This window comes from Cydia pomonella, chromosome 4, assembly GCF_033807575.1.
Source record: "Cydia pomonella isolate Wapato2018A chromosome 4, ilCydPomo1, whole genome shotgun sequence".
Taxonomy (NCBI): domain Eukaryota; kingdom Metazoa; phylum Arthropoda; class Insecta; order Lepidoptera; family Tortricidae; genus Cydia; species Cydia pomonella.
In genome coordinates, this window is record NC_084706.1 from 1,354,035 (window position 1) to 1,379,727 (window position 25,693).

Here is a 25,693-nt window from a genome sequence, read left to right on the forward strand (position 1 = left end):
TTCTTCGTGATATCTTCATGAGTTAAGATGATTGAAAGAAAAATACAGTCGGCGATAAAAGCTTTTATTGAAAATCAATTTTAGAATGAAATAAAACTTGTTTAATTTAATTTGCTTATCTTAGTAAGCACTAAATACTATATTACTTTTATACTGTATAAAAAAATATTACTCGTATTACAATGGGTCTTCTTTTTTCAATTGGTAGGTATATTTATTTTATGGATACTATTATTGAAATAAACAAGTTTTATGAATTACATTTTATGATTCATTCAGTATTTTGTGAGGTCGAATGAAATACACATATATACTTACAAGTAAGTATTCATATACACATAATAGGTATCTACATTATGTACAAAATAATATCCCCAGCTCATTCATTTTAAAAAGCTCACTAATAGCTAACATTTATTTCCCTTTAAATAAACTAATAGGACGTCGATATCGACATTGGAAACAAACAACGCTTAAAATATTCACCGCTAAGCTACGGTTGTAACGCTACGTCGTAGTCGTAGTTTCCCGGTATGTAGAGGAAATGCTTCGTAGAGATAAAAATGACAACGTGTCGTGATTATCGCAGAATGAGTCAAACTTACATTCGACAATTATTTATTATGACTTAGGAAGAAAATTAGGTATCATATCCTCGCACATTGCAATAAAAAGTTACCTATAGTAAGTACTAAAAATATGAAAGCCCTAGTTAGAACCCTAGTTTACTTACGCTAGTATATCTATTGCTATTGTTAAATTATAATAATCAAGTTTAAGACGAGTACTACTGCAATGTAACTATGGTTACATTGCTGCACTTCGGGTTTAGTGCGCCGTGAGTCCTGGCTGGCCGTCGCTTTATTATTATAAATCAATAAATAAATATTATAGGGACATTCTTACACAAACTGACAAAGTCCCACGGTAAGCCAAGAAGGCTTGTGTTGTGGGTATTCAGAAAACGATATATACAGGGTGATTTCGGGGTCGTGGAGCAAGAGAACAAGACATCACACAGAATTCAAAGATGAGTCTAATGATGTTGCTCATTATTTATTATCACCAATAATTATGATTATTTTTCAGATGACAAGTAGAAAAAAACATGTTTGCACACAGTTTGGTCACCCTACTCAATGTGACGTCTTGTCGCTTTCCATACAGCGTATGTCAAAAGTCATAGGGTGACCATGATTACTTCGTATGATTATTTTTACTTGAAAAATAATAAAAATCAAACTAATTATCTTTCAATCAAATACTATCGTATGATAATGTAAATCATTTATAGATTCAGAAAAAGTGGTTCTGGATCACGACCCAGAAATCACTTAATATATAAATACTTAAATGCATAGAAAATATCCATTACTCAAGAACAAATATCTGTTTATTTTTACTACGGGGGTAACTGTACCATATAGAAATAAGAAAGCTTAGAGTGCTCACTCCGTAAATCAGTTTTCTTATTTAATCAATAATAAGGTGTATGGGAAGTATGGTAAAACGTATTATTGATAAGTTTAAATCTCGCTTAAAATGTAATACTTATTACCTTAAATCTTACTAGCAATATTTTTTTGAAAAGCTCGCTTAAAACTTATTATAAATGGATGTTTACCTATGATGGAGTGAGTGAGCACTCCAAGCAAAAGTACTTATTTCTCTATGCCTCTACCTAAATAGCAATAGAAATATCACATCCATAGAAAAACTTCCGTGTCTAATCACTAGGCATCAAAATGTATGAAGCAACAGTTTTAGCCGTAAATATTCGGTACATTATGGCGTCACATAGATTAAAAATAATAACTAAAATGTTGGACTAAGATACGATTTGTCACATATCCGTTAGACTTTACTTCTATTACCCTTATTTTACTCAGTGTCGTCAACAAAGACAGATCTGACGAAAGATCGGACGGATCTGGTCAGGCCTTATACCTAATCAATTAATTATGCGGGTAATCCTCAATTAGTTGTTGAACGGTGACTTTACTGAAGAATTTGTTGATGGCCTTGACGCCCGTACGAACGATTTGCTTGATGACCGGCGGGGCAAGGTCGTCCATGAGCTGCTTCCAGTTCGCGTTCGCAAACTGATGCATGGTGTCCGCTGTTGACAAGATAAACAGGTTAGTAAGTATATAAACAAAGAAACCTAAGTATAAATAAATAATATAGGACATTATTACAAAAATTGACTAAGTCCCACAGTAAGCTCAATAAGGCTTGTGTTGAGGGTACTTAGACAACGATGTATCTAATATATAAATATTTATAAATACTTAAATACATAGAAAACAACCACGATTCACGAGTATATATCCATGCTCATCACACGAATAAATGCCCTTACCAGGATTTGAACCCGGGACCATCGGCTTCGTAGGCAGGGACACTACCCACTAGGCCAAACTGGTCGTCAAAAAGTATAAAATCAAACTACCTATTAAGACGTATCTATTGTACAATGAAAAGCGAGCGCGGGCCCTTCAAAAAATCTCTAGTAATTGTTGCATCTCGAAGCAATATTGCATTTAGTTATTTTTTTTCCCCTTCCCAAATGTCTAACTGAAACTTGGAAACAATGAAAAAGTAGGGATTGGCTTCATACAATATGAAAAAGCCTAAAATTAAATATATATATATATATATTTATGAAACAAATTAACTTATTTTTTTATCAAAATATTTATGCTGCCATAGCCCGGGTGGCCGAGTGGTTCGCCGAGGGCATTGGAGGCCTTGGTCACTTTTTTAACATTTTTGTTTATAATTTATATAAGTAGTAGTGTTTCTACTTGAAATATTTTCATAAAATAATTTGTTTCCTAATAGTATTATTAGCAGTGCCATCTCTCGCGAATCTGCAATCACCCGAGTTGATTCTGCTGTTGACATGACATCCACCGGCTGTGCCCTACCACACAAAGGGAGATGACATTCACAATGCCCATACCTCTCTTTTGGACGTAGTTTAAGGACGTACCCGGGTCCAACTCGAGGTGAACACGTTTACAGCACCAGCGTCAACAAGACCGGTAGTCAACTCGTCTGTGAGACCTTGACCGGCCTTGAGCAGCTTAAGGCCAACGTAACGTAATCATTATTGCTTTTACAGCCTTCACATTACTCACAAAGTTAAACATTCAGATGCTTGTCAAATTAGTTACGTGTTTAACGCTGTCCAAAAAGATTAATTCATATCATCAGTCATTCTACACTATTGTATTTCGTTTCCTCGCGCATGAGAGGAGGCCTACGCCCTGTAGTGGAACGTATATAGGCTATATTATTATTTTTCACCTCATCAACTGGTAAAGGCTATTTTGATTGTTCAAAAACGAATGAGAAAGTTGTATTTTATCCAGATGTGGGGCAAAGTAATCAGATGCAAATTTTGAGTTGTTTCCTTAATGTTAGCTAGTAGAATTGACTTTTAAATGATGATTTTGAATGATTATTTTTTTATTACGTTCATTTGGATTTGATTTCATTTGATTTTTTTAGTATCTCATAGTTAGTAGTTTCCTGGTGTTGGTGTGTTGAAAAATTTTGTGTTTCACTCGGAGGCAAAGTTTGTTTAACCCTCGTGAATTGAAACCCTCGCAACGCTCAAGATTCCACTTCTCGAACCACTCGCTACGCTCGTGGTTCAATTTTGGACTCTTTCGCTTGCTCGGGTATCAATATTAGCACGAGCGGTTAAATAACAACTTTGCCCTCTTGTAAAACAAATAACTAATTATATTGTTTTTCATTTAGACGGGTTGTGGATGGCCATAAATATGTCCTTACACACTTCGTCACTTAAAAATAGGTATTTTTCTATAGGTAATGTTATTCTTGTTGATAGTTTCTGTTGGGCTAAGATGGTCGGCTCTTTAGGTAAGCGGTGGCAGCATGGTTCCATTTTTATCGCTTGTCACCATGCCCGTCACTTTCACGCTTACATACTTGTTAGAACGTGACAGGCATGGTGACAAATGATAAGGAGCCGACCATCTTAGCCCTACACGTTTACATAAAAATTAAAAGGGTCAAAATCTAAATATATCACCATAGTAACGTTTTATTTGTTACCTCAGCAAATTATAGATCAATCAACGGAAAACGAAAATAGGTACTCAGGTAGTCAAGGTCTTGTTAAAAAAATTTTTAGGAAAATTTTATTTTTAACCTTAGAACTGTACACTAATAATAAAAATAGATTTATACCATTCAAGAACTAGGTCCCTGAAAACTTTTTATATTTAAAATAAAAATAAAAAGGGCTGCATCAGATCTGTCAAAAGTGCATAATATACCGGGTGTTTCCTGTAACACGAGCAAATAAAGAAACCATATATTGTACTCCTAGAACGATATATATATAACTTTAGATTAATAACTTTTAAAAATTATGAAATCTTTGGATTTAACTTTTTCATTCAAATTGAATATTATTTTCAATGTACTCTGACATCAGTGTGTTTGACGTTTGACGTTGCTTGTCACGCTTTAAACATAGCAAAATTCGCAATACATTGCGTCTTAGGAATTAACTTCAATGTGTAATAAAAATAAAACTTAAGTTATTTTTCAGTAACTCGTTAAATTAAGGAAAAAATTACTGATACCAAAAGGATTGATCTTCGACGAGGTATATTGGAATGTGGTATTCTGTCCTAAGGAATCCTCGATGGAAAATTCAGTTTTAACAATTTGATAGGGTTATCAACTTATTTTGTCACGACGTTACAATCAGGAGTCATCTCTCTCAGAAGTGCGTTTTCACATTGTCCGATCCGATTTCGAATGTAGGATCAGGATCCTATATCTCAAATATCGGGTCGCCTCGCCCCTTCAGCGGTAACGCACACTACCGCAAACATTACGCTTACACATATACGCATACAAACACAACTAATCGGTCCGACAGCTATCTTTGGCCCGACATTCTGAAATTATTGTAAGTGCCAATCCGATCCGATATCGGATGGCTGATATTATATAAGTAGAGATTTTAGAGAGTGCTCTATGAAATGGTCTGCCTTTTTTACGATACCTTTAATTATTTAGCCATAATCATGTCTTAAATGAAAAAAAAAATACAAAAAAAAACATAACTTCTCGGGTAAGTGGAGTAAGGTTAGAGCCGGCATAGCTTAATGTGGCGTTAATAAGCGCAATTGTAATATTCCTACTTGATGAATAAACTATATTGATTACATATCTTTTACATTTTACTTATATCCGATATCGGTTCGGGCAATGTGAAAATGCTCTAAAACATCTCGCACTTATTGATGTGCGTGAGTTGGGTAATAAGTAATAACACGACTGGGTCGCATCGAAACGAGAAAACCATTTCAAATTGATAAAGCAGAACCAGCCCAGTCAGGCTTAATTTGTCTTTTTGAAAATAACGCGCTAATAACCAAGACTGCCTTGATTCTTTATGTACTTGGGCTTGTACGAAACGATTTCCGCGTCAATATTTTTGTTTCATCGCAAACTGGTAGGTAATTCTTAAAGAACTGATAATTAACGCTGCCTGGCGGCGTATCTACGGTAAGGTCATATAAAAATATAGGAGAACTAGGGCCTTGACTTGAATACAATGACTTTACTTCATTTATGAAACATATTCGATTTATATGATAAACGTATTAAAACGTCAGTTTAAGAACATTGAAATATAAAACTTCTATATATGAATATCTTGTTTCTTATTTATATTGCCGATATTTTATTTAACTATGAAACACAAATCAAAATGATTTTTCTATCCTAATAGTAGAAAAAAAAGTAAAACCGAACAAGTGTGACTTGGACTCGGCACATCGCGCAAATTTTTATGTTTTTTTTTTTGGAAATGAAACATGAGTGAAACGTCTTGAAAAGCCAGATGTAACAAAAAGTATTATGGCGCGGTGGATTATATCTTAACAATAACAACTATAATAGCTATATGCATAAATTTTACATCGATGTTTAGGAAAGAAACCATTAATTTTGGACCCGGGTACGTCCTTAAACTACGACCACAAGAGAGGTATGGGCATTGTGAATATCATCTCGCTTTGTGTGGTAGGGCACAGCGCAGCGGATGTCATTCCAGATTTAGAGCAGAGCCCAACTGGGGCAGTATCTCTACCTTACAGAAAACCGCAGCCAAATAACTCTAGACCCTATTCATAGTGTTGTGTTCCTGCCGGTGGGTAAGGTTGCCAGAGCTCAACGAGGGGAGGGAGGGGTGTTAGGGTCGGCAACGCGCATGTAACTCCTCTGGAGTTGCAGGGGTACATAGGCTACGGAGACTGCTTACCATCAGGCGGGCTGTATGCTTGTTTGCCACCGACGTAGTATAAAAAAAAAACTTGGAATCGAATGTACCTCTGACAGAGATGGCGATTTTGCGCTAGAAACCACGCATGCGGATTCGGAACTAAAATAAACTTTATGCGTGGTGTTTTCTTACTGATCGCATCAATCAGTCCATGGAAAAAGTGTTGTCATTTGATAGCTTACTACAACAGTTAAATACGTGGGATTGTGACAAGCAGTAAAATAAAAGCAGCCAAGTGCGAGTCGGACTCGCCCATGAAGGGTTCCGTACCATTTACGACGTATTTAAAAAAACTACTTACTAGATCTGGTTCAAACCAATTTTCGCATTTCGGAAGTTTGCATGGTAATGTATATCATATATTTTTTTTAGATTTTTCATTCTGTTATTTTAGAAGTTACGGGGGGGGGGGGGGGGTCACACATTTTACCACTTTGGAAGTGTCTCTCGCGCAAACTATTCAGTTTAGAAAAAAATGATATTAGAAACCTCAATATCATTTTTAAAGACCTATCCATAGATACCCCACACGTATGGGTTTGATGAAAAAACATTTTTTGAGTTTCAGTTCTAAGTATGGGGAGCCCCCAAAATTTTTCTTTTTTTTTTCTATTTTTGTGTAAACATCTTAATGCGGTTCATAGAATACATCTACTTACCAAGTTTGAACAGTATAGCTCTTATAGTTTCGGAAAAAAAATGGCTGTGACATAATCGGACAGACAGACGGACATGACGAATCTATAAGGGTTCCGTTTTTTGCCATTTGGCTACGGAACCCTAAAAATGGGATTTTTCAGAGATATTTTACGATTGCTCTTGTTTGAGGCTAATGTGTGCGAAAATGTATGTACAAAACTGATGCACAGTAGCTGGGATAGCAGTATAAAATACAAAACAATAGTACAATACTAAAAGCAAAGGCCGAAGACATAGCTGCATGAATTTAGTGCTCAAACACGGATCAATAGTACAAGTATCTAATCAATAGTAGGTATAGTACAGGCATCATTGCGGCTGTGTGTAAAATCAATAAAGCCTAGCCGCATTATTTTCATAAGTCCAACGTACGCTTGAACGCTAAAGGCGAGCCTCTCTCGGATGCTTTCGGACTTCGGCATTCGGTGCTCGGCCTTCGGCCTTCGCATTTAAGATATTTGTGAAATTTGCAGGAAGTATGCACATGGCCACTAATAGTGCTATTGTTCTGTGTTCAGACACAGTTAGGCAGTGCTCAAGCATTAACCTCCCCCAGCTCGGCATTTAGTCTCGCGTGTAGCTACGCCTTTTTGGGACGTTTCAGACCTTCGTCTCTAAGCGAATCGCGGGTTTCGGCCTTCGAAATAGCTGTCCTTACCACGTTTCACGTAAACCATTGCGGTTGTGTCCCTAAATCAGCACCTTTGTTATTAAGTCCGACTCACGCTTAACTATAGATTTCTAATAGGGTTTCCTGTCATATTTAGGTAAAGAGCTATTTAGTGTATTTTTATTTTTTATTTTAGAGCCCCGTAGTTTCGGACATACTCGTAAAGGTAGGAGAGAGGGAATGGTTTATTGCCTATTTTCTTGAATAACTTCTAAACCGTTTATTCTAAAATTATAAACGAAATATATTTGAGATCCTCACAATAGCAGCCCTTTCATTCGATATGTAACATGATTTAGTTTGCAAAACTTTGTTTTTTAATTTTCTCATTTAACTTAATTAAAAAAAAAAATTGATTACGTTACATGTCCGTCTTTGGGTCACAAACTTACATATGTATACCAAACTTCAATTTAATTGGTCCAGTAGTTTCAGAACAAATAGGCTGTGACTGACGGACAGACAGACGCACGAGTGTTCCTATAAGGCTTCCGTTTTTTTCCTTTTGAGGTACGGAACCCTAAAAAGTTGTCTCGAAATATTCAGAGGTACCGTCTGTTCCGTTACCACCATAATTGTGACTCAAAATGATTAAATAAAAGTATATTTTTGTATTCGATATTCCAATGTTTACATCACCATTGTTGTTTTTTTTTGACAGCGAGATTTTATTCTAGAAGCACTCTGTCAAAGTCGTATAGTGTCGTTCTTTTATCATCATACCAAGCACTTACAAAAATGTAACTCAACATGAAATAAAACTAAGAAAGATCGTAATTCTTAGTAGAAATAACATGCGTTCACTATATAAAAAAATCAAGAGACGTTTCCATAAAAAAAAATTGAATGATGATTTCTGTCGTAAAGTTTTTTTTTATACTACGTCGGTGGCGAACAAGCATACGGCCCGCCTGATAGTAAGCGGTCTCCGTAGCCTATGTACGACTGCAACTCCAGAGGAGTTACATGCACGTTGCCGACCCTAAACCCGCCCCCCCTCGTTGAGCTCTGAGTTACTCTCCGATTCACACTCGGCCGATTACCTGAAGTTGATTGCACTTCATTTTAGTACCTAGAGGTACTAAACAATAGAAATAATGATCAGTAACTACCTAATAAACAGACTTAAGAATGACGTTTCCTGCTAGACCTATTATTGTTTACAATCCACAATCTGATTATAATTGCTCTTGAGATCGAGCGAGAGTTGATCGAACAATGTAATGTACTTAGCCCGTGGTAAAAGAAGCTTATCTCCAAACATTTAGTCTGTTGCACAAAATTTTTTGGTATGTGAAATTACATAGTCTAGTGCTGCGACTGCTGCGTGATGATGATCAGTCAATCAAATGTGGTCGGTGCAACTGGCCCTTAGAATGTTATGTTCGTAAATCATATCTCGGAAATAAGGACTGCTGATTCACACGAATCTAGGTTAATCAAAGCTAGGGGACCTAGCCAAGATGACAATGGTTGGAACGAGTAGAAAACGCAAGTTGAAAATAATCTCTTAACTTAATAATAAACTTAATAATCCATCTGTTATCCCATCCTGTACATTTTTTTCTTTTCAATCAGGGGGTCAGTTATCTCTAGTTACTTTGACGAACGGTCTGGTCTAGTGGGTAGTGAGCAGGTCTATGGATGTTTTCTAAGTATTTAAGTATTTGTATATTATAGATATCGTTGTCTGAGTACCCATAACACAATCCTTTTTGGCTTACCGTGAGACTTAGTCAATTTGTGCAAGAATGTCCCTATAATATTTATGTTTTATTATTATTGTATCTCCTTGGATTTCACGGGCCTATAAATCCCGGTCTTTTGATAGGCTTGCGTGGGGATACAGATCCAACACGTAGAGGCCTCTTGGAGAGCTTTAATATCATGTAGAACGCCTGCTGGAACCCGTTCACGGGCGCAACAATAGACACCCATGAACCGGTCGCAACAGGCATTGGGACTATTGTAGTAAAGTGAACAGTAAAACGGTCTATGGATTGAAGTTTGGGAGGACAATGAGACTGGGTTATTGCAAAGACGTCCGGACACCTACCATAACAATGTTTTTACTAGTTATCGAGGCAGGCGGTGACTCGCCGCCCACTAGATGGGCCCCTGAAAATGCCGTCGTGAAAACGACCAGGAGCAACACCGGTGTGAGCGGCTCAGGGGTGTCGAGAGGTATACGCCGCTTTCTACCCAGTGGCTGATAACAGCCACTGTGCCAACTCGCGTCTTATGCAAGTTTTCACTTCCACCCATGGAGCATTTAGCTCTAACGACTCCTCTCTGGACGGCCAATGAAGGCAAGCCAGAGCTGAGAGTCCTGCGGGTCCCCTTGAGGTCCACTCCGACCGATGAAGACACGCCAAAGACGGAGACCCTGATCGACTCTCGGGAGTACTCGGGTCCGTGGGTTATTATTATTTATTATTATTATCTCTGTAGCTGTCTGGACGATTGTTATCTTGGCTAGGCCCCCAGTGCTCTTTGTATCGTGGTCGTGTAAAAAGCAGGTGAAGTTATGCACTTGTTTTTTGCGTTATTTAATTATTTGAGGATACTACTCTGTCTGTACCTAGAATAGAACAGGGTACTTAGCCAACGTACCAATCGTCAACGTTCCGTAGCGTAGCGTAGTCATTTCTCTCTATCACTCCTACATATTAGTGCGACACTTGCGACAGTGACAGTTGCGTTTCGTTGGCCACGGGACGTTAATTGGCACGTTGGCTACGCACATTGTACTGTGCTTATTAAACAGTTTATAATTAGCCTCGTGCGACATATTAGTCGAGTAAAAAGCAATTACATCTCAATAAAACTGCAATTTACTTACATAATTCCTTGTTGCCGTTAAACAGGTTCTTGAATTGGAAGGTGGTCTTCTCTATCTGGTACTTATAGTTCGGAGTGACCAGTTTCAAGTGTTCCCCGTTCTTGCCCTTTACAGGAGTCAACTTGCTGCTTATTTCTACTTCAGTGTTATCTGTGAGAGGAATAATTAGATTAGATAGCATCAGTAAAAAATAAATTTATACTCCCGATGATGATTAAAACGTATGATGGTCCCTATGATAATTCCTTCAAGTCCCTTTTGGTTGGGCTTAATATAAAAAAAATAAGTCAAATGCATTGCTGACAAAAATAAGTGAAATAACCGACGATAAATCTGCGAATGGCTAAAATAAAATTTCAAGAACTAGGTATATACTACGTACTTACCAATTTTTTTTTGTTCATTCGAGTGCGAGTGAATGATGAAGAATGAAAATATCTAACATTGTTGGATCGTTTCACCAATGAATTTATTCTTCATTTTTGGTTCACTTTGTGTTCAAACGCGTCATATTTGGTGAAAGATGCTAAATGAAACACGAAACTAATACAAAATGAATCGTCTGATATCAACTTTAACAAATATCCTTACCCACTAAAATCAAGCAGTCACCATCTCCCTTTATGGGCAGCACTAGGATGCGCCCATCGATATTGTATACGCCTGAGACACTCATATTGGCAATAAATTTCAAGGTAAAACTCTCGTCCTTCAAGTTTACTCTGGAACAAAAGAAACAAATTTATTTTAATTTTTTTTTAATATTGGACAATATTTTTTATAATTACTAAGCCTAGTCAAACAAGCCCCGACACTTGGGTTTAAGCGGAAGATATTTTTTATCATTTTGTATGGGAGGTACCTTATATTTTTTTTTACCGTTCTTCGCCATGCATGATTCATGTATCCATGCCAAAGTAGCTTTCTAACACTAACTATCACGGAGCAAAACCGCGGACGGACAGGCAGACATGGCCAAACCGGATTTAACAATGAAACCCTAAAAAAGTCTACTGTACTTTAGCTGATGGTGAGCCGGCATTTTATTTTATTGAAACTATTGCATATAACATAATACCTTAACATTTAGGTGTTTATTTGTGTTATTAATATTATTTATAGGATATTATATTATTAATTTTAATATTATAGGACATTAGTACACAAATTGACTAAGTCCCACAGTAAGCTCAATAAGGCTTGTGTTGAGGGTAACGATATATATAATATATAAATACTTATAAATACTTAAATACATATAAAACACCCATGACTCAGGAACAAATATCCATGCTCATCACACGAATAAATGCCCTTACCAGGATTTGAACCCGGGACCATCGGCTTCGTAGGCTTACTGTGGGACTTAGTCCATTTGTGTAATAATGTCCTATAATATATTATTTATAATTTAGCTTTAGCAAATAATTTAAATATAGTCGGATAAGGAAGTATTCTGCACACGTAGACGAGGAGTCGAATGATGGTCCTCTATGACAGTGTCATTCAAGTCGCTTTTGGTTGGGCTTAATTTAAATACCATAAGGGTTTCTTTCGTAGCTTTTTAGAACGAAACCCTAAATTGATTGAAGAAATATGTTTTACTGTTTTTAATTAAATGGCACAACAATTACTGCCCGTGACTGTACATGACACGAGTTACTCATTAATGCTTACTTAATAACGTAACAACAATATTGCAGAGCAATTATTTGCATACAATGTGGGTACTGGAGTGGATTTACGTCGATACCTGTATGATTGACTGGTTACTCATTGTTTGTGAATCATGTGGAATCGATAGTTTGCGTAACCACTAACAAGTTTAAGAAGACAAACAGTCATGGGCAGTACAACTGCATATTAATCATGATATCATTCTAGATGTTAAACTTTTGCGGTTAAGTAGGAGTTTGGCCAGGAACTGTCTCAATTCATAACAGAGTAATTATAATAGTATAGTTTTTTGGTCTTATTTAACTACTGACAAATTGGATTAGCTAGACAGAATGGAAAATGAACAAAAATTCTACGTGCTATTTTAAAAAATAAGGTCTCGAGCCCGTTTCAATCTGTTGACCACAAACGCTGTAAAGAGTCCGGAACGTCAGGATGTCTTTTGAATTCAGTATAAATAATTTAATCCAAAGCCTTTGACTTCGTCGATCACCGCATACTTTTGTCAAACTATATCGGAGTACGAGGCAATGTTCATAACCTTCTTAAATAACATTGAATTAATTGGACGTAAACAATGTATCCAAATCGATCGGGTATATATGAAAACATCTGGCTATAGAGAAATAAGCTAAGGCGTACCACAGGGTAGTGTTTTAGGCCCGCTTCTATTCCTGGCGTATAATAACGATTTGCCTAGAGCTATAAATCACTCAATGGTATTGTTTGCCGATGACAGCACAGTTATATTTACAGAAACTGACATGAATTTACTCCAGAGCAATATTAAACAGTCACGAATATTATAAACTTTAAATTACGAACCAAGCATATACCTGATTTAATTATAACTTATCAAAATCAACAATTAATGAAACTGATTGTTCACAATTTTAAGGATTAAGCTTAGACAATAATTTGACATGGAAAATTCAGAATGAAAATATATGTAGGAAACTGAATCAATTTCGTTATGCATTGTATAATTTAAGGAAGTTGTAGATCAAACAGCAGTGCCAACTGTTTACCATGCACATGTAACGGCTATTTTAAGATACGGTGTAATGTTTTGGGGAAATCAAAAGAAATGTTTAAGATCAGTATGCGCATGCGGTATTCGAACCATAGAATTATGCAAAGAATTTTTCATAAAACTCAAAATATTGACTCTACCATGTTTGTATGTGTACGAAATATCAATGTGTGTTAAATATAATATGAACCAGTTCACCACACTCAATAATTTGCGGCACCAGGGGAAAATTAATTATAAATCTTCCAGAACCGCTTTTTTATCAAAAAGTATATTTGGTATGGCAACACGAATATTCAATAAATTGCCAGTTAATATTTTAAAACTAGAAAACGTTCATGAATTTAAAATTGCATTATATATTTTTTTGGCATCCTAGGCCTACTACACCATTCAGGAATATCTAAATGACAATTATATTCATAGTTATAAGCTTACCTAGTTAGTAAGTACCTAGATGTTAATTAATTTAATATAATGCATGCGACACACATGCATTTACATAATATTTGCATGTCTTTATGACTAAACATGTAGTTCTGTTGTATTATTATTATTGAATACCTATTGTTAATACCATGAGTAAGCAAATAAAACTATGAATCTGAACAGTTCGTAAAATATATTTTTATCCTTCAAACAGAGTTCTTAGCTAAAGTGCCAATCGTTAACGCTCCGTAGCGTAGCGTAGTTGAGCGTTTCTTTTACCACTTTTTTCATGTATTTTTTTGCCACTTTTGTGTCAGCCACTAGTCAGGATCGCGAGCCCATTTCATCCTTGTAGGAGAAAAAAAGTGACCCAATATTTTTATACATTTTTCAATCACAAACTTTCCAATAGGAAAATAACCATGAAACATTTTTTTAACCCATTAGGATCGAGTCTGAGCAGAAAAAACACAAATTTATGAAAGTGGCATTTTGTTAAGGACGCTCTGTTATCTCTCTCATAACTCTTCCATATTAGTGCGACAGTGACCGTTTCGTTTCGTTCGCTACGGACCGTAAACGATTGGCACGTTGGCCACTCCCCTGGTAATAAAATTTCATTTTATCTACAAGAGTGGCAAAGTAAGTTGATGAAAATTTTGAGTTGATTCGTCGTGTTGGTTGGTAGAATTGATTTTGAAATAATTAATGATAAATATATAATAGGGTTCATTTGAATTTAATTTGTAACGTGTTTCAGGTTTGTATTTTCCTCGCGTTGCGTTGGTGTGGTGATTTTTGTGTACCACTTGGTAGCAAAGTTTGTTTAACCCTCCTGCCTTTGCAACCTTCGGAACGCTCAAGATTCGATTTTTCGAATCACTCGCTACGCTCGAGGTTCAATATAGTAATATTTCACTTGCTCGATTATCAATATTAGCACGAAGGATAAAACAACAACTTTGGCCTCTTGTAAAACAAATAAGAATAACTATTATTTCATGAATATCGGCAACGGAAATCAATGTTCCGTTTGCTGCATCTAATTTAGGTACACTACAGTAAACCTAATTGCTTATGAGCTAAATACATAATTTCCTATAATTTACAACAATGTTGTATCAAGAAAAATACACCCTAATTTAAACGTAATTGAGTAGGTACTGAGGGCACATAATCATTGAAAGGTCAAGCCTCATTGACTGCTTGTAACGAGCCGAACCGCCACATAATATTATGGATAAGAAAACTGGGAATTTCGCACTGCACCTACATATAAATCTAAAAAAAATCTTCCTGGTGACTGTTAGAGAATGCCTTAAGGCATTAAGTCGGCCATTTACCTATACCTTCATGTATTGTGCTATAAAAATATAAATAATTATCAATATAGTAAATTGGGATTTTTGTTTGTTTCAGAAAACAATGAAACAAAAAAAATACAGTCGCCATCAGATATATCAAAATATCTGAACACGCACCCTAGCGCCTTGACAATAAAAATGTGTTCGGATATATGAAAACACCTTGGCCGGTCCGATCTGATGATGACCGTAATACTTCATTTGGTTTGTGAAAGGTTCAATTCGAATTGCAGCGGAGTGTACGGGTACATTGTTATTCACATTGGGCTTTATGCGGTTATAACTCCCAAACTTAAAATTGGACTGGCACAAAATAAAACAGATTAATCCTCCCGTTATTTCCTAATTAGTGGATCTCAGGATGGTACAGAAAAGGCAGCACCCATTTCTTTAAAGTTGTTGGACTTTTTAAGTATTTAATCAAATTCCTCATTTGTCACATTAGTAATAATTATCGTAAGTTATGCCTTGTGGGAACCGCTTAGTGGGAATATACCGGTCTTCGTCGATTCGAGCATATAATTTTCCTTTGAATAATTTTGATTGTGAGGCCAATTCAAATGTGCACTGGACATTAAAACAATGTCTAATAATAATGCCAATAAGTTAGGCAGTGTCTTAGCCAACGTACAAATCGCTTACGCTCCGTAGCGATCGAATCGCAACTGTCACTGTCGCACTAATATGGAAGAGTGATAGAGAGACACCAAGCGATTCGTTGTCGAAGCGATAGCGATTGTCACCTTGGCTAGGCCGGCTGAGCGAATAACTCGAACGCGAAGCGGCGCGGCGTGGCGCGGCGCGGGTGAATTCAAACCTTTGATACCTAAGGAAGTGTCCTACGTGGGCGATCTCCGAATGCCGTTGGGCCGCCGCGGCGCGCCGCGTCACATTCGCGAGTCATCGCCCACGTAAGCCGCGGTGTTATCATTTGTTTCGCTCGCGCAAATATACCTACGGATAGTCGGACAAGTGTACGCGAATGATAACTTACTGACATCATTTAGACATCGTTTTGATGTCAAGTACACATCCGAATTGGCCTGTTGTTAGGGCATTTCTTTTCGCTCTTCTGAACCGGATTAGGTGTGTAGTCAACTAATTGTCTAATAAGGGGGTTTATAACTACATATAAGTATAATGTAGAAAATTATCCTTACTTTAGATCTGTTACTTGGACGGTGCTAAGACCATGCATCTGCGCCTTCTTTAAGGACAGCTTCAGCCCGTTCCCGTCTATGATGATGTCGTCCAGGTCGATGGGGTCTATGGAAGGCACCCCCAGCTCCGGGATGCCCTTGGTGAACTGCGGCAGTGACTGCACCACCTGCTGCCGCACGCACGCCGCGAAGTCGGGGTCGTTGTAGCTGCATTGTTTGATGTACGATGCTGGAAGTAAAGATTAGTCGTTAAAATTATTTATTTTTGCTGTTTACTCCTTAATTTCATATATAATCAATTTTCATATATAAGCCCGGGGAATGAAAATTTATCGGGAGTAAATCAAACGTACGTTGACATGGCCAATTTTTGATTTGTGCGGTATTGTTAGCTAAGCGACGCTGTAAATTTCCGGAGTTTTGATCTTAAGTTTTATACGTAATATATTTTATAATCGTTCGTAAGGAGTAAACTCTAGTCATACGTCGGAACTGCCACACAGGTTTTTCTTATACATACACAATATACATATTTATACAAGGTGCCCGTGAGCATTGCGAGACATTTTAACTAAGCATTCCTGGTAATATTTAGAAACTAAAATGTCATATAAAATTTTCTGGATTAGGCCTAGTTTCAGAGATAATTAAATGTTTTTCGAACTCATTCTTTCGCCATAAGTCGGTACAAGACACATTTTTTACTGCGGTATTGCCACTTTGAGGTCTAGTTTGGACATACCTATTGATTGACATCGAAAAATTAAAAAAATTTATTCGAGAGGCTACCCCCAAATAAAACTAAAACTTTTTAATTAATTTTAGGTTATGTGTTTATTAATAAAAATTACGTTTTATGTACAGGAGTGTTCAAAAAAGGAAAAAAAAAACAAAAAAAAAATGCTTTTAGCGTCAGCAGTCAAAACAAGGTGTGCTTATGGTTGAAAAGAATAAGAAAAAAAAAACGCTCGTGTACGGAATTTCCCACAAGCGAATTTAGGCGCACTGACCTGAATAAAATAAATAATAAATAAAAATAAATAAATAAATAAAAATAAATAAATAAATAAAAATAAATAAATAAATAAAAATAAATAAATAAATAATAACTGAAAAATGAATAAAATAAATAAAGTCTGTAGTATACTTGCTTTGAGTTGTGGACCCACTTAAAGTGACTAGCCGTACCTTAATGCTTTATTTAGCATTAGCATTAATAATCACGTCGAGGTAAAAAGTAATATTATATCCGACAATAATTTAATCCATCCTAAGTGTTTGCAATTACGTTACGTGCTATTATTGCACGAACCCGTATCTATCATCATCCTTCTCAATGATTTTTCTATAAGAAATATAAAATGATTCAACGCATCTATCTATTTATAAATATTCGAGTTACAATGATATATATGTAAATACATCAATAGGAGCTATAAGTTATATGTAAATAAATAAATATTATAGGACATTATTACTGTTCAATAGCGAGAGAGTGGACTGTAGTTCGAAAAAGGGGGGCGATAGGGAATGAAATTTAGGGGTCGGTTGAGCAAGAAAGTTGTGTTGCGATAAAATTAAATTACTGAGTTGAGCTTGAGTGTAAAAGAACAGTGTAGGGCGGAGTTACCTTCCAGTCCGGGAGTTGTGGAGTGAAATCGTCGGTCGCCGCTGAAGACCGCTGGTGGCGATTCCGGCTGTCCTTTGTCGCAAGCTAGAAGTAAGCTTAGAACCGTTACCTTGAGTCATCCAACTTAGACCTCGGATTTTCCACTTCACGGATGTGCACGGCGTCCTTCGGCTACACAACACTGATACTAAATATGTGCTAATAATGTTACTGGTAGTAGTGCTTTGGGTCAACGCGAAAATAATAACGAGAATAGCGGAACGATGTGATCTAGTGGTAGGTTCGTGACACACTGGCTCTGTCAACTGTATGACAGGGCAACAGTTTATTTTTTGAATATTTGAATGTCAACTGTGACATGGTGTTGCCACAGTGAATACAGAAAGTATATTATTAAGGCGTAACTGAACAATTACACAAATTGACTAAGTCCCACAGTAAGCTCAATAAGGCTTGTGTTGAGGGTACTTAGACAACGATATATATAATATATAAATATTTATAAATACTTAAATACATAAAAAAACACTCATGACTCAGGAAACAAACATTCAAACATCCATGCTGATCACACAAATAAATGCTCTTACCAGGATTTGAACCCGAGACCATCTGCTTCGTAGGCAGGGTCACTATCCACTAGGCCACACTGGTCGTCAAATATGTAGTTGATTTCAATGATTTTTTGTGTATGCGGGGCTTGTTGAGGGATGAAGTAACAGAACACGGTGTTGTTCGTACGGCGTTTATTTAACAACTCATTTTATAGAAGGAAATACCCCGTTGAGTTTACCCCAAGTACATATACATACCTACATTATATAACAAGTCCTACTGTACAATAATAGGCTATTACCTACCGGTTCACAAGCAATTCCTATTTATGATCATTGCTTGAACTTTGTGGTATGGTAATAATATATTTTTACGATTTACTTGTAATAAGTACCTAGAATAGTTTCCGAGTTATGTTATATCTATGGGTACATCTATGCAAGTATGTAATACTAATAGTTAGAATTTGCTTGCGATTTCGACCGCCTATGTAGAACGGTAATCGCATTAGGTATACGATCTTCGTATCCCACTTTGAAATGTGTTCCTGTTTGTCCCCGCTGGGCACAGATGGTAATAGGTTTTCATATAAATAGTTCCCATTTGTCACCGCCTGATGTATGGCGGCGGTCACGCGGGACGAGGACAACTGGGAACACAACCACTTCTATCCGCTTAGGTACCAAAAATCCTTAGGCTGCGCTGCGGACTGGACACACGCGACCGGCGGGGCGGCGAGCGGCAGATCATGGACATTCATACATTTGGTCGATCGAGCCATAATTTTGGGTATATATGGATATTCCGTATCATTTTATGGTTAGTATGTACCGTATCTGCAGTAAAGTTCCATAAGTCTCCAATTCAGTCCAATTTATGTACTGAAGTAGAACTGTGTCACTTTGTAATATTGAAATAAAAAACAAAATGACATTATTTTCAAAATTGCTTTTTTGGTGTTAGATATGAGGATATTACGTATCTTTTGTGGCATATTTTACAAATAAAAAATCAGCCATATCGTATCTAGAGGAGCCCGAACGTATTTGTGATTATAACATGGGTTTCCCGGTATGTAGCGGAAATGCTTCGTAGAGGCAAAACGTCATGATTAGCGCTGAATGGGTTAAATACGGCGTGCATATAATTTCCTCTTTGCACATTGCATACATTTTGTTTTATTGTATCTTCACCAGACGTTAAGTATGTACAAAAACTGTTTACATACCTACATAGATAACATATTATACCTGTGCCTACGGAAATTATTGGTTTAAAGTATTCATAGTCATTGCCTTATTAAAGTTACAAACAAAATCAATTCGCACTTTGATAATTTATATCATCACAGAATTGGTCAGTTTCGTCGTCTGTATGTCACCTTTATTTAAATATATTAGTCAAATGGTGTATGGAATTACCATCCAACCAGATCCCTTCGAATATGCTAAAACTACTACTATGCGAAAGTAACTCTGTCTGTTTGTCTGTCCGTTACCTCTTCACGCTTAAACCGCTGAACCGATTTTGATGAGATTTGGTATGAATATAGGTTGAGTCCTGGGCAAGGACATAAGGATAGTTTAAATTCCGAATTTCATCCCCTAAGGGAGTGAAATTTGGAATGTAGACTTTTTTTCCGGGACCCATACCGCTAAGTTCAGAATGGATATTTAAAGTTTGTGTACCTACTTATGGATAAATCTTAACAAAAAATCGATAAAGATACTTATTTTCTTACCTTTTAAGGGTTGTTTTTAATTGTTACAATTACAATACAATTTTGGTGTTTGACGATCCTTTTTTTTTTTTTACTACGTCGGTGGCAAACAAGCATACGGCCTGCCTGATGTTAAGCAGTCTCCGTAGCCTATGTACACCTGCAACTCCAGAGGAGTTACATGCGCGTTGCCGACCCTAACCCCACCCCCCTCGTTGAGCTCTCCTTTCCTTTCCTCCTTTCTTCCTTCCTTTTGTGAAATTATTATTATTAAGTTTGCCATATGTATAATAATTCAATGTTTTTTGAGAACAATAATAACTGCATCAATAAATTGCTCTGATATTTAAATTAAGATGATATTTGTAAAATTTGACGATTTAAAAGTGCTTGTTGCTAGGCCTATTTGAATAAAGAATATCATCAATATAGTGACTTTGACATTGTTCAGTCTTTGCGTAGGAGGTTTTTAATTATTATTTCAGGTTTTTAAATAAAATAAAAAAGTATGCCAAAATGACTTGGTACAGTCAGCGTCAAATACTTTTTAGCAACCAAAGTAGCCAAATAGTTCGGTACACCATATATTTAGTATGGTGTACCGAACTATTTGGCCACTTTGACTGCTACAAAGTATTTGACGCTGACTGTACATCATTTTGGAAGATTTTTTATCAAACATAGCTAAGAACCACCGCAAAGAAACTCCTTTTCGCGTAAAAATAATTCTGTATTTATAATTTCTATTAATTTTGACGATTTATTAATCCAATGATGTAGAATATGCCATACGATTAAATTCGCGTAAAAAAAACCGCATCGAAATCGGTCCATCCGTTTGAGAGCTACGATGCCACAGACCCCTGACAGACATTGGCGTCAGTTTGTACCAATATAAACCCATTAAAAAACCCCCACAGGTTCCATGTAGCCCCACGAGACGGGAACTGAAACCTTGACGGACTACGAGGAAATTGATTTCCATGCCATTGTCATCTAACTAATCACGTAACAATACGTGTGATTTTTTTAAATTACTTAGCCAAGTCTTATTTACCTCTCGTCTGTGTATGATATATCCTGACTGAATTATTAGTTAACTTTTTGCATTTTTCTCGAGAACGAATTTTCCTGCTCTATACGGCGCGACCGAGGTTTGAACCCTCGATATTTTACCACCGCACACATATGGAAACGTTAAATTAATCGCGAGAAATAAAAATATAAATATTGAAATTAAATACCGTGGATTAAAAAATCCTTACCTACTTAATATAAAGCAATTATTTATTTATGATTTAAGTGCATTTTTTTAAAGAATTGAATTAATGAATAAAAATAGTAAATTTAAACAAATGAGAATTAATCTAAACGGAACCCTTATTTTAGTGGCTGAGATATAAATACATAACCTGTGTTTGGCATTCAAAATGTCAGAACGAAGCTATAGCTTACGTCCTGACCGGTTTTTAATGATTGCAACTATAAAATTTCAATGTCAATTCATTATTTACAATTTCGAGGATATATTATTATTTTATATCAGTATATTCAATATTCCAATTATATTCCACCTCTCTAGCGATACATTATAATTTATATGTCCTTATCCTTCTGCGCACATATTTAGAGTTATAGTCTAGAATTAGTTATAAGAATTCTTTTGTACAAGTTTGTTTATGAATTTAAATTAAAAATTAATTAAATTAAATTAATGTATGTCTGGAATAGTTAAAATAGTTCATCGTCATAAAATTACGTTTTAGTCATAAAAAAAAAGAAAAAAAAATCTGAACTGTTGTTTTGTGAGCTAAACAAATAAAATAAAAAAATATTATGTTCCTAGATAATGTGAGACAAAAAAAATCTGATACTTCCACTTTTATTCAATTATTCACAAACGTTGGTCAAATCTAAGAAACCGTTGATAATCCTTTGTCCCTATCTGTCATTTTGACATTTCCTTCGTTAGAAAGAGACAAGATTTAACAGAGGTTTGTTAGAGGCTGCCAAGCTTTCTTAATAACCTCCTTAGGGTTCACTGTCAGAACTTGACATAGACACTTTATCGCTTGCCATAAGGACTAGATTTGCTAGTGTCTTTATACGAGTAATCAGTCAAGGCGTCCTTATGGCAAGCGACAAAGTGGGACGTTCTGCCGGCAGCGGTCACAAATGTACATAATTAAGTATCTATTAGGTATGGGCAGCGTCTACAGCTCTAAAATGCTTATACTTAAATTGAATATAAGTTGTAACCTATGCATTTTTATTATATATTATAGTAAACACCTATAATCATCTCTTGCTGTGTTTAAAAAATTACTCAAAGAACATTATTTATCTCTCCCTTAGTGTATGGAGTGTGGAATTAAGAGGAGTGGCATCTCTTATGGTAGAACTGTTGAAAAAGTGTCCAGCTGTCAGCTATAAATAATAGTTCCAAATCTCCCCAGACTAGCGCTAGAGTAGCTAAGAACCTAGGCGTTATTGACGGAGTGAATTGCGCTGTCTATGATTTGATTTTTTTGTTCAAGTACTCTAGGTATTGTAGCGCCACCTATTTAAAGTTTTTTGATGACACTTTTTGGTACATGGAGATTTCGTTCCTTATCTCCACCTTCCGTACCTTAGTGTTTATATAGTACATAGTTATTTTTACTCTGTGGCTGACATGCTGCTGTCATATTTAGCTATGTTTCGGTTAATTTTATATATATTAATATGTATGTTTATGTATGTCTATTTGTATTCCTTATATGTGTATGTTTATTCACTGTAATTGTGTGTGTGAATGTAGGCTTCATAACGGTTTAGCAACACCTACTTTTTCGATAACTTCTCTATTTCCGCTACCCAAAGGTTGTCTGGAAGAGATCGCTTTTTAGCGATAAGACCGCCTGTTGTCTGCCTCTACATTTAATCAATTGTTTATTTTTCTTGTATGTTTTTACAGAGGTGTGCCAATAAAGAGTATTCTATCTATCTATCTATCAATTTCACTAAAATCGTAAAATTATTCCGCTATTGATTGTCGGAAGTTCCTCAACGTCTAGTTAAGACACATGGGTGCGTGGCTCAGGACTAACTGCATTCGTATCCGTAATGCGTAGCAGAGTTGTAAAATTGCAATAACATAAGTTGATATTTTTAGACCGATAATTACAAATTTTTGCTTAAAACATTGTCACTAGTAGCTCTGTGAGCTGTTGACCTCGCGATAAGCTTAAAAAATGTAATATTTAACTACTGAACCCGCTCACAAAGCCCGTACATACGAAAGCATTTTTTCCCAAGTGGAAACGGATACCTTCGCCAACGCTCGCTCAAAAATGAAGATTTTGAAAAGAGTAATTTGAAATAAATTATATCAAACTTTTTATAACCAGATTGGAAAATAAAAATTAATAAAAACCAATTGAAATGAAACGGATGACCCGGATAAAAAAATGTGTCTAAAAACGACCGCTAAAGACCTGTTTTCAAATAAAACCGCTACGGTGTCTCAGACTGTCATAGGTACTCGCATAGTAGTCAAACATATAAACACCTCTTCTTTTTTCGCAGGTTAAACAGGCACTTATTCGTGTAATAAAATCAACATATAAATGGTGTGTCAAACCTACTGGTGTGTCAAAAAAATGGAATATCCAGGAATCTCTCGCAAACTGCATCCTTTTGATTACATATCTGCTAAGTACAGTTATCTGGTTAAATAACCAGATGGGAAGATGACATCCAGTTTACTCTAGGACCCCGTTGGACCAGAGTTGCTTTGGACAGACAGCACTGGAAAGAGTTAGAAGAGGCCTATGCCGACAGGCACACCACACTAAGAGACGTTTTATAATAAGAAAACTTAATATTTGTATTTACAGGTGATTCATATGTGGATTACAGGCTTATTTAATTTAATTTAAGTACAGTTATTCATTTCATTAGACACGCACACACACACACATAAACACTTAGGTCTAGATCATGCACTGTTTACCAATCATGAAATATTTCAAAGTTAAGTATTTAATTTATGAAATATTTCAGAAATCGTTCATCGCTCATCTTCTAGCGGAGCCTAAATTTGTAGGTACCTACAATTAAAGGTTGTAAAAAGAGACCAAATATCAAAAAAGGTTACCTGGTTTTATTCAAGTTATTCAGGTTCTTTGAGCTTCTCTTCAGAAGTGTGTAGGTAAAATTAGATAGTCCCATTCGGCAAAAAGTAACATTAAAGTAATGCGTTAAAGTGTGTAGTATTGTAAAAAAATATTGTATATAGTTAAATGAATAATTATTACATACGCGATACGCCAAAAGGCATAATAGCTGTTCCTAAGAATACTAAGTGACCACCTATTTATATACCTGTGATGCTGATGAACGAATAAAGAAATTGAATTGAATTGGGAATGAAAGTTTACATTAGGTGCATGTAACTTTTCTTTTTATTTTATAAACTGCTGTTATATAGGGGAAAAAAAACGGGGACAGGTTGGAGCCACTGTCGTTCGTCTAGATTCCTAACTAAATCGGCAGCTAGTTACTTACATTTATGGGATTTAAATTATGTGTTTCTCACATTATAATTAAGTACCTTATGCGGATAAGATTTCAACTAGAAAATTAGGTTTCACTGCCCTTAACTTTGGATATGTCCAAAGGAGAGACGTAATCCTAACTGCTTTGCAATATTAACCAATCGTAAAGTAAAATGTATGAATTTTATGATTTCAATACCACAATTTAGCGCATTAAACCTAAAAAGGGCCCGATTCGAAGAATGATTAAGACAAGTTTAAAGATCTTGAAAAGATTTTTAAAAGATCGAGAACTAAACGACATGTCAATATTGACGTTTATTTCGTTTCTGCTGTGATCCCAATAAGATCTATGTACGATATTTCTAACGTCAAAGTGACATTGGTTGCCGGAATCGAGCTGCTTCTGTCAGTTATACGACATACAAACAGTTATACGACTCTAAACGAGAACTTATCTAAACCAGAACTTATCGTTATCGTATTTCATTCTTCGAATCGGGCCTAAACTTTTTTTTTATACTACGTCGGTGACAAACAAGCATACGGCGCGCCTGATGGTAAGCAGTCTCCGTAGCCTATGTACGCCTGCAACTCCATAGGAGTTACATGCGCGTTGCCGACCCTAAACCCGCCCCCCCTCGTGGAGTTCTCGCAACCTTACTCACCGGCAGGAACACAACACTATGAGTAGGGTCTAGTGTTATTTGGCTGCTGTTTTCTGTAAGGTGGAGGTACTTCCCCAGTTACTAACCTTAATTATAACCTTAATTTTATTTTTATTAAACTTGATTATAGTCAAGCTAAAATATTATTTATTTGTCTTATCTTCACTAAAGTTTTATCTAACGCACACATGGAATATCGGTCAAAATTACTTACGCAAATACGCGTCTTCGCCGTTTACGTTGCAAAATACCGCAAGCAAAAACATTATTCCATACGCGATCATCGTGGCAATGACACTCGGAACAACGACGATCAATGATATCCGCGCGAAGACTGTGTCGCAACCGCGACGATCCACCTTTATGTATGG

At 36.2% G+C, this 25,693-nt stretch overlaps 1 protein-coding gene across 2 annotated transcripts; it reads right to left on the bottom strand.

Moving 5' to 3' along the window:
* Positions 1 to 1,371: 1,371 nt before the first annotated feature.
* On the bottom strand, positions 1,372 to 25,693 carry LOC133516806 (circadian clock-controlled protein daywake-like). Of its 2 annotated transcripts, none has more exons than XM_061849780.1 (5): positions 25,537 to 25,693; positions 16,212 to 16,440; positions 11,140 to 11,270; positions 10,549 to 10,698; positions 1,372 to 2,119 (listed from the first exon to the last, which is right to left on the bottom strand). In XM_061849780.1, exons 1-5 carry the CDS (start codon positions 25,604 to 25,606, stop codon positions 1,956 to 1,958), a joined length of 744 nt encoding a protein of 247 aa, XP_061705764.1. In that variant the 5' UTR covers positions 25,607 to 25,693; the 3' UTR covers positions 1,372 to 1,955. The 2 variants fall into 2 exon arrangements, with proteins under 2 accessions (XP_061705764.1, XP_061705765.1); XM_061849781.1 differs by lacking the exon at positions 25,537 to 25,693 and adding an exon at positions 18,432 to 18,581.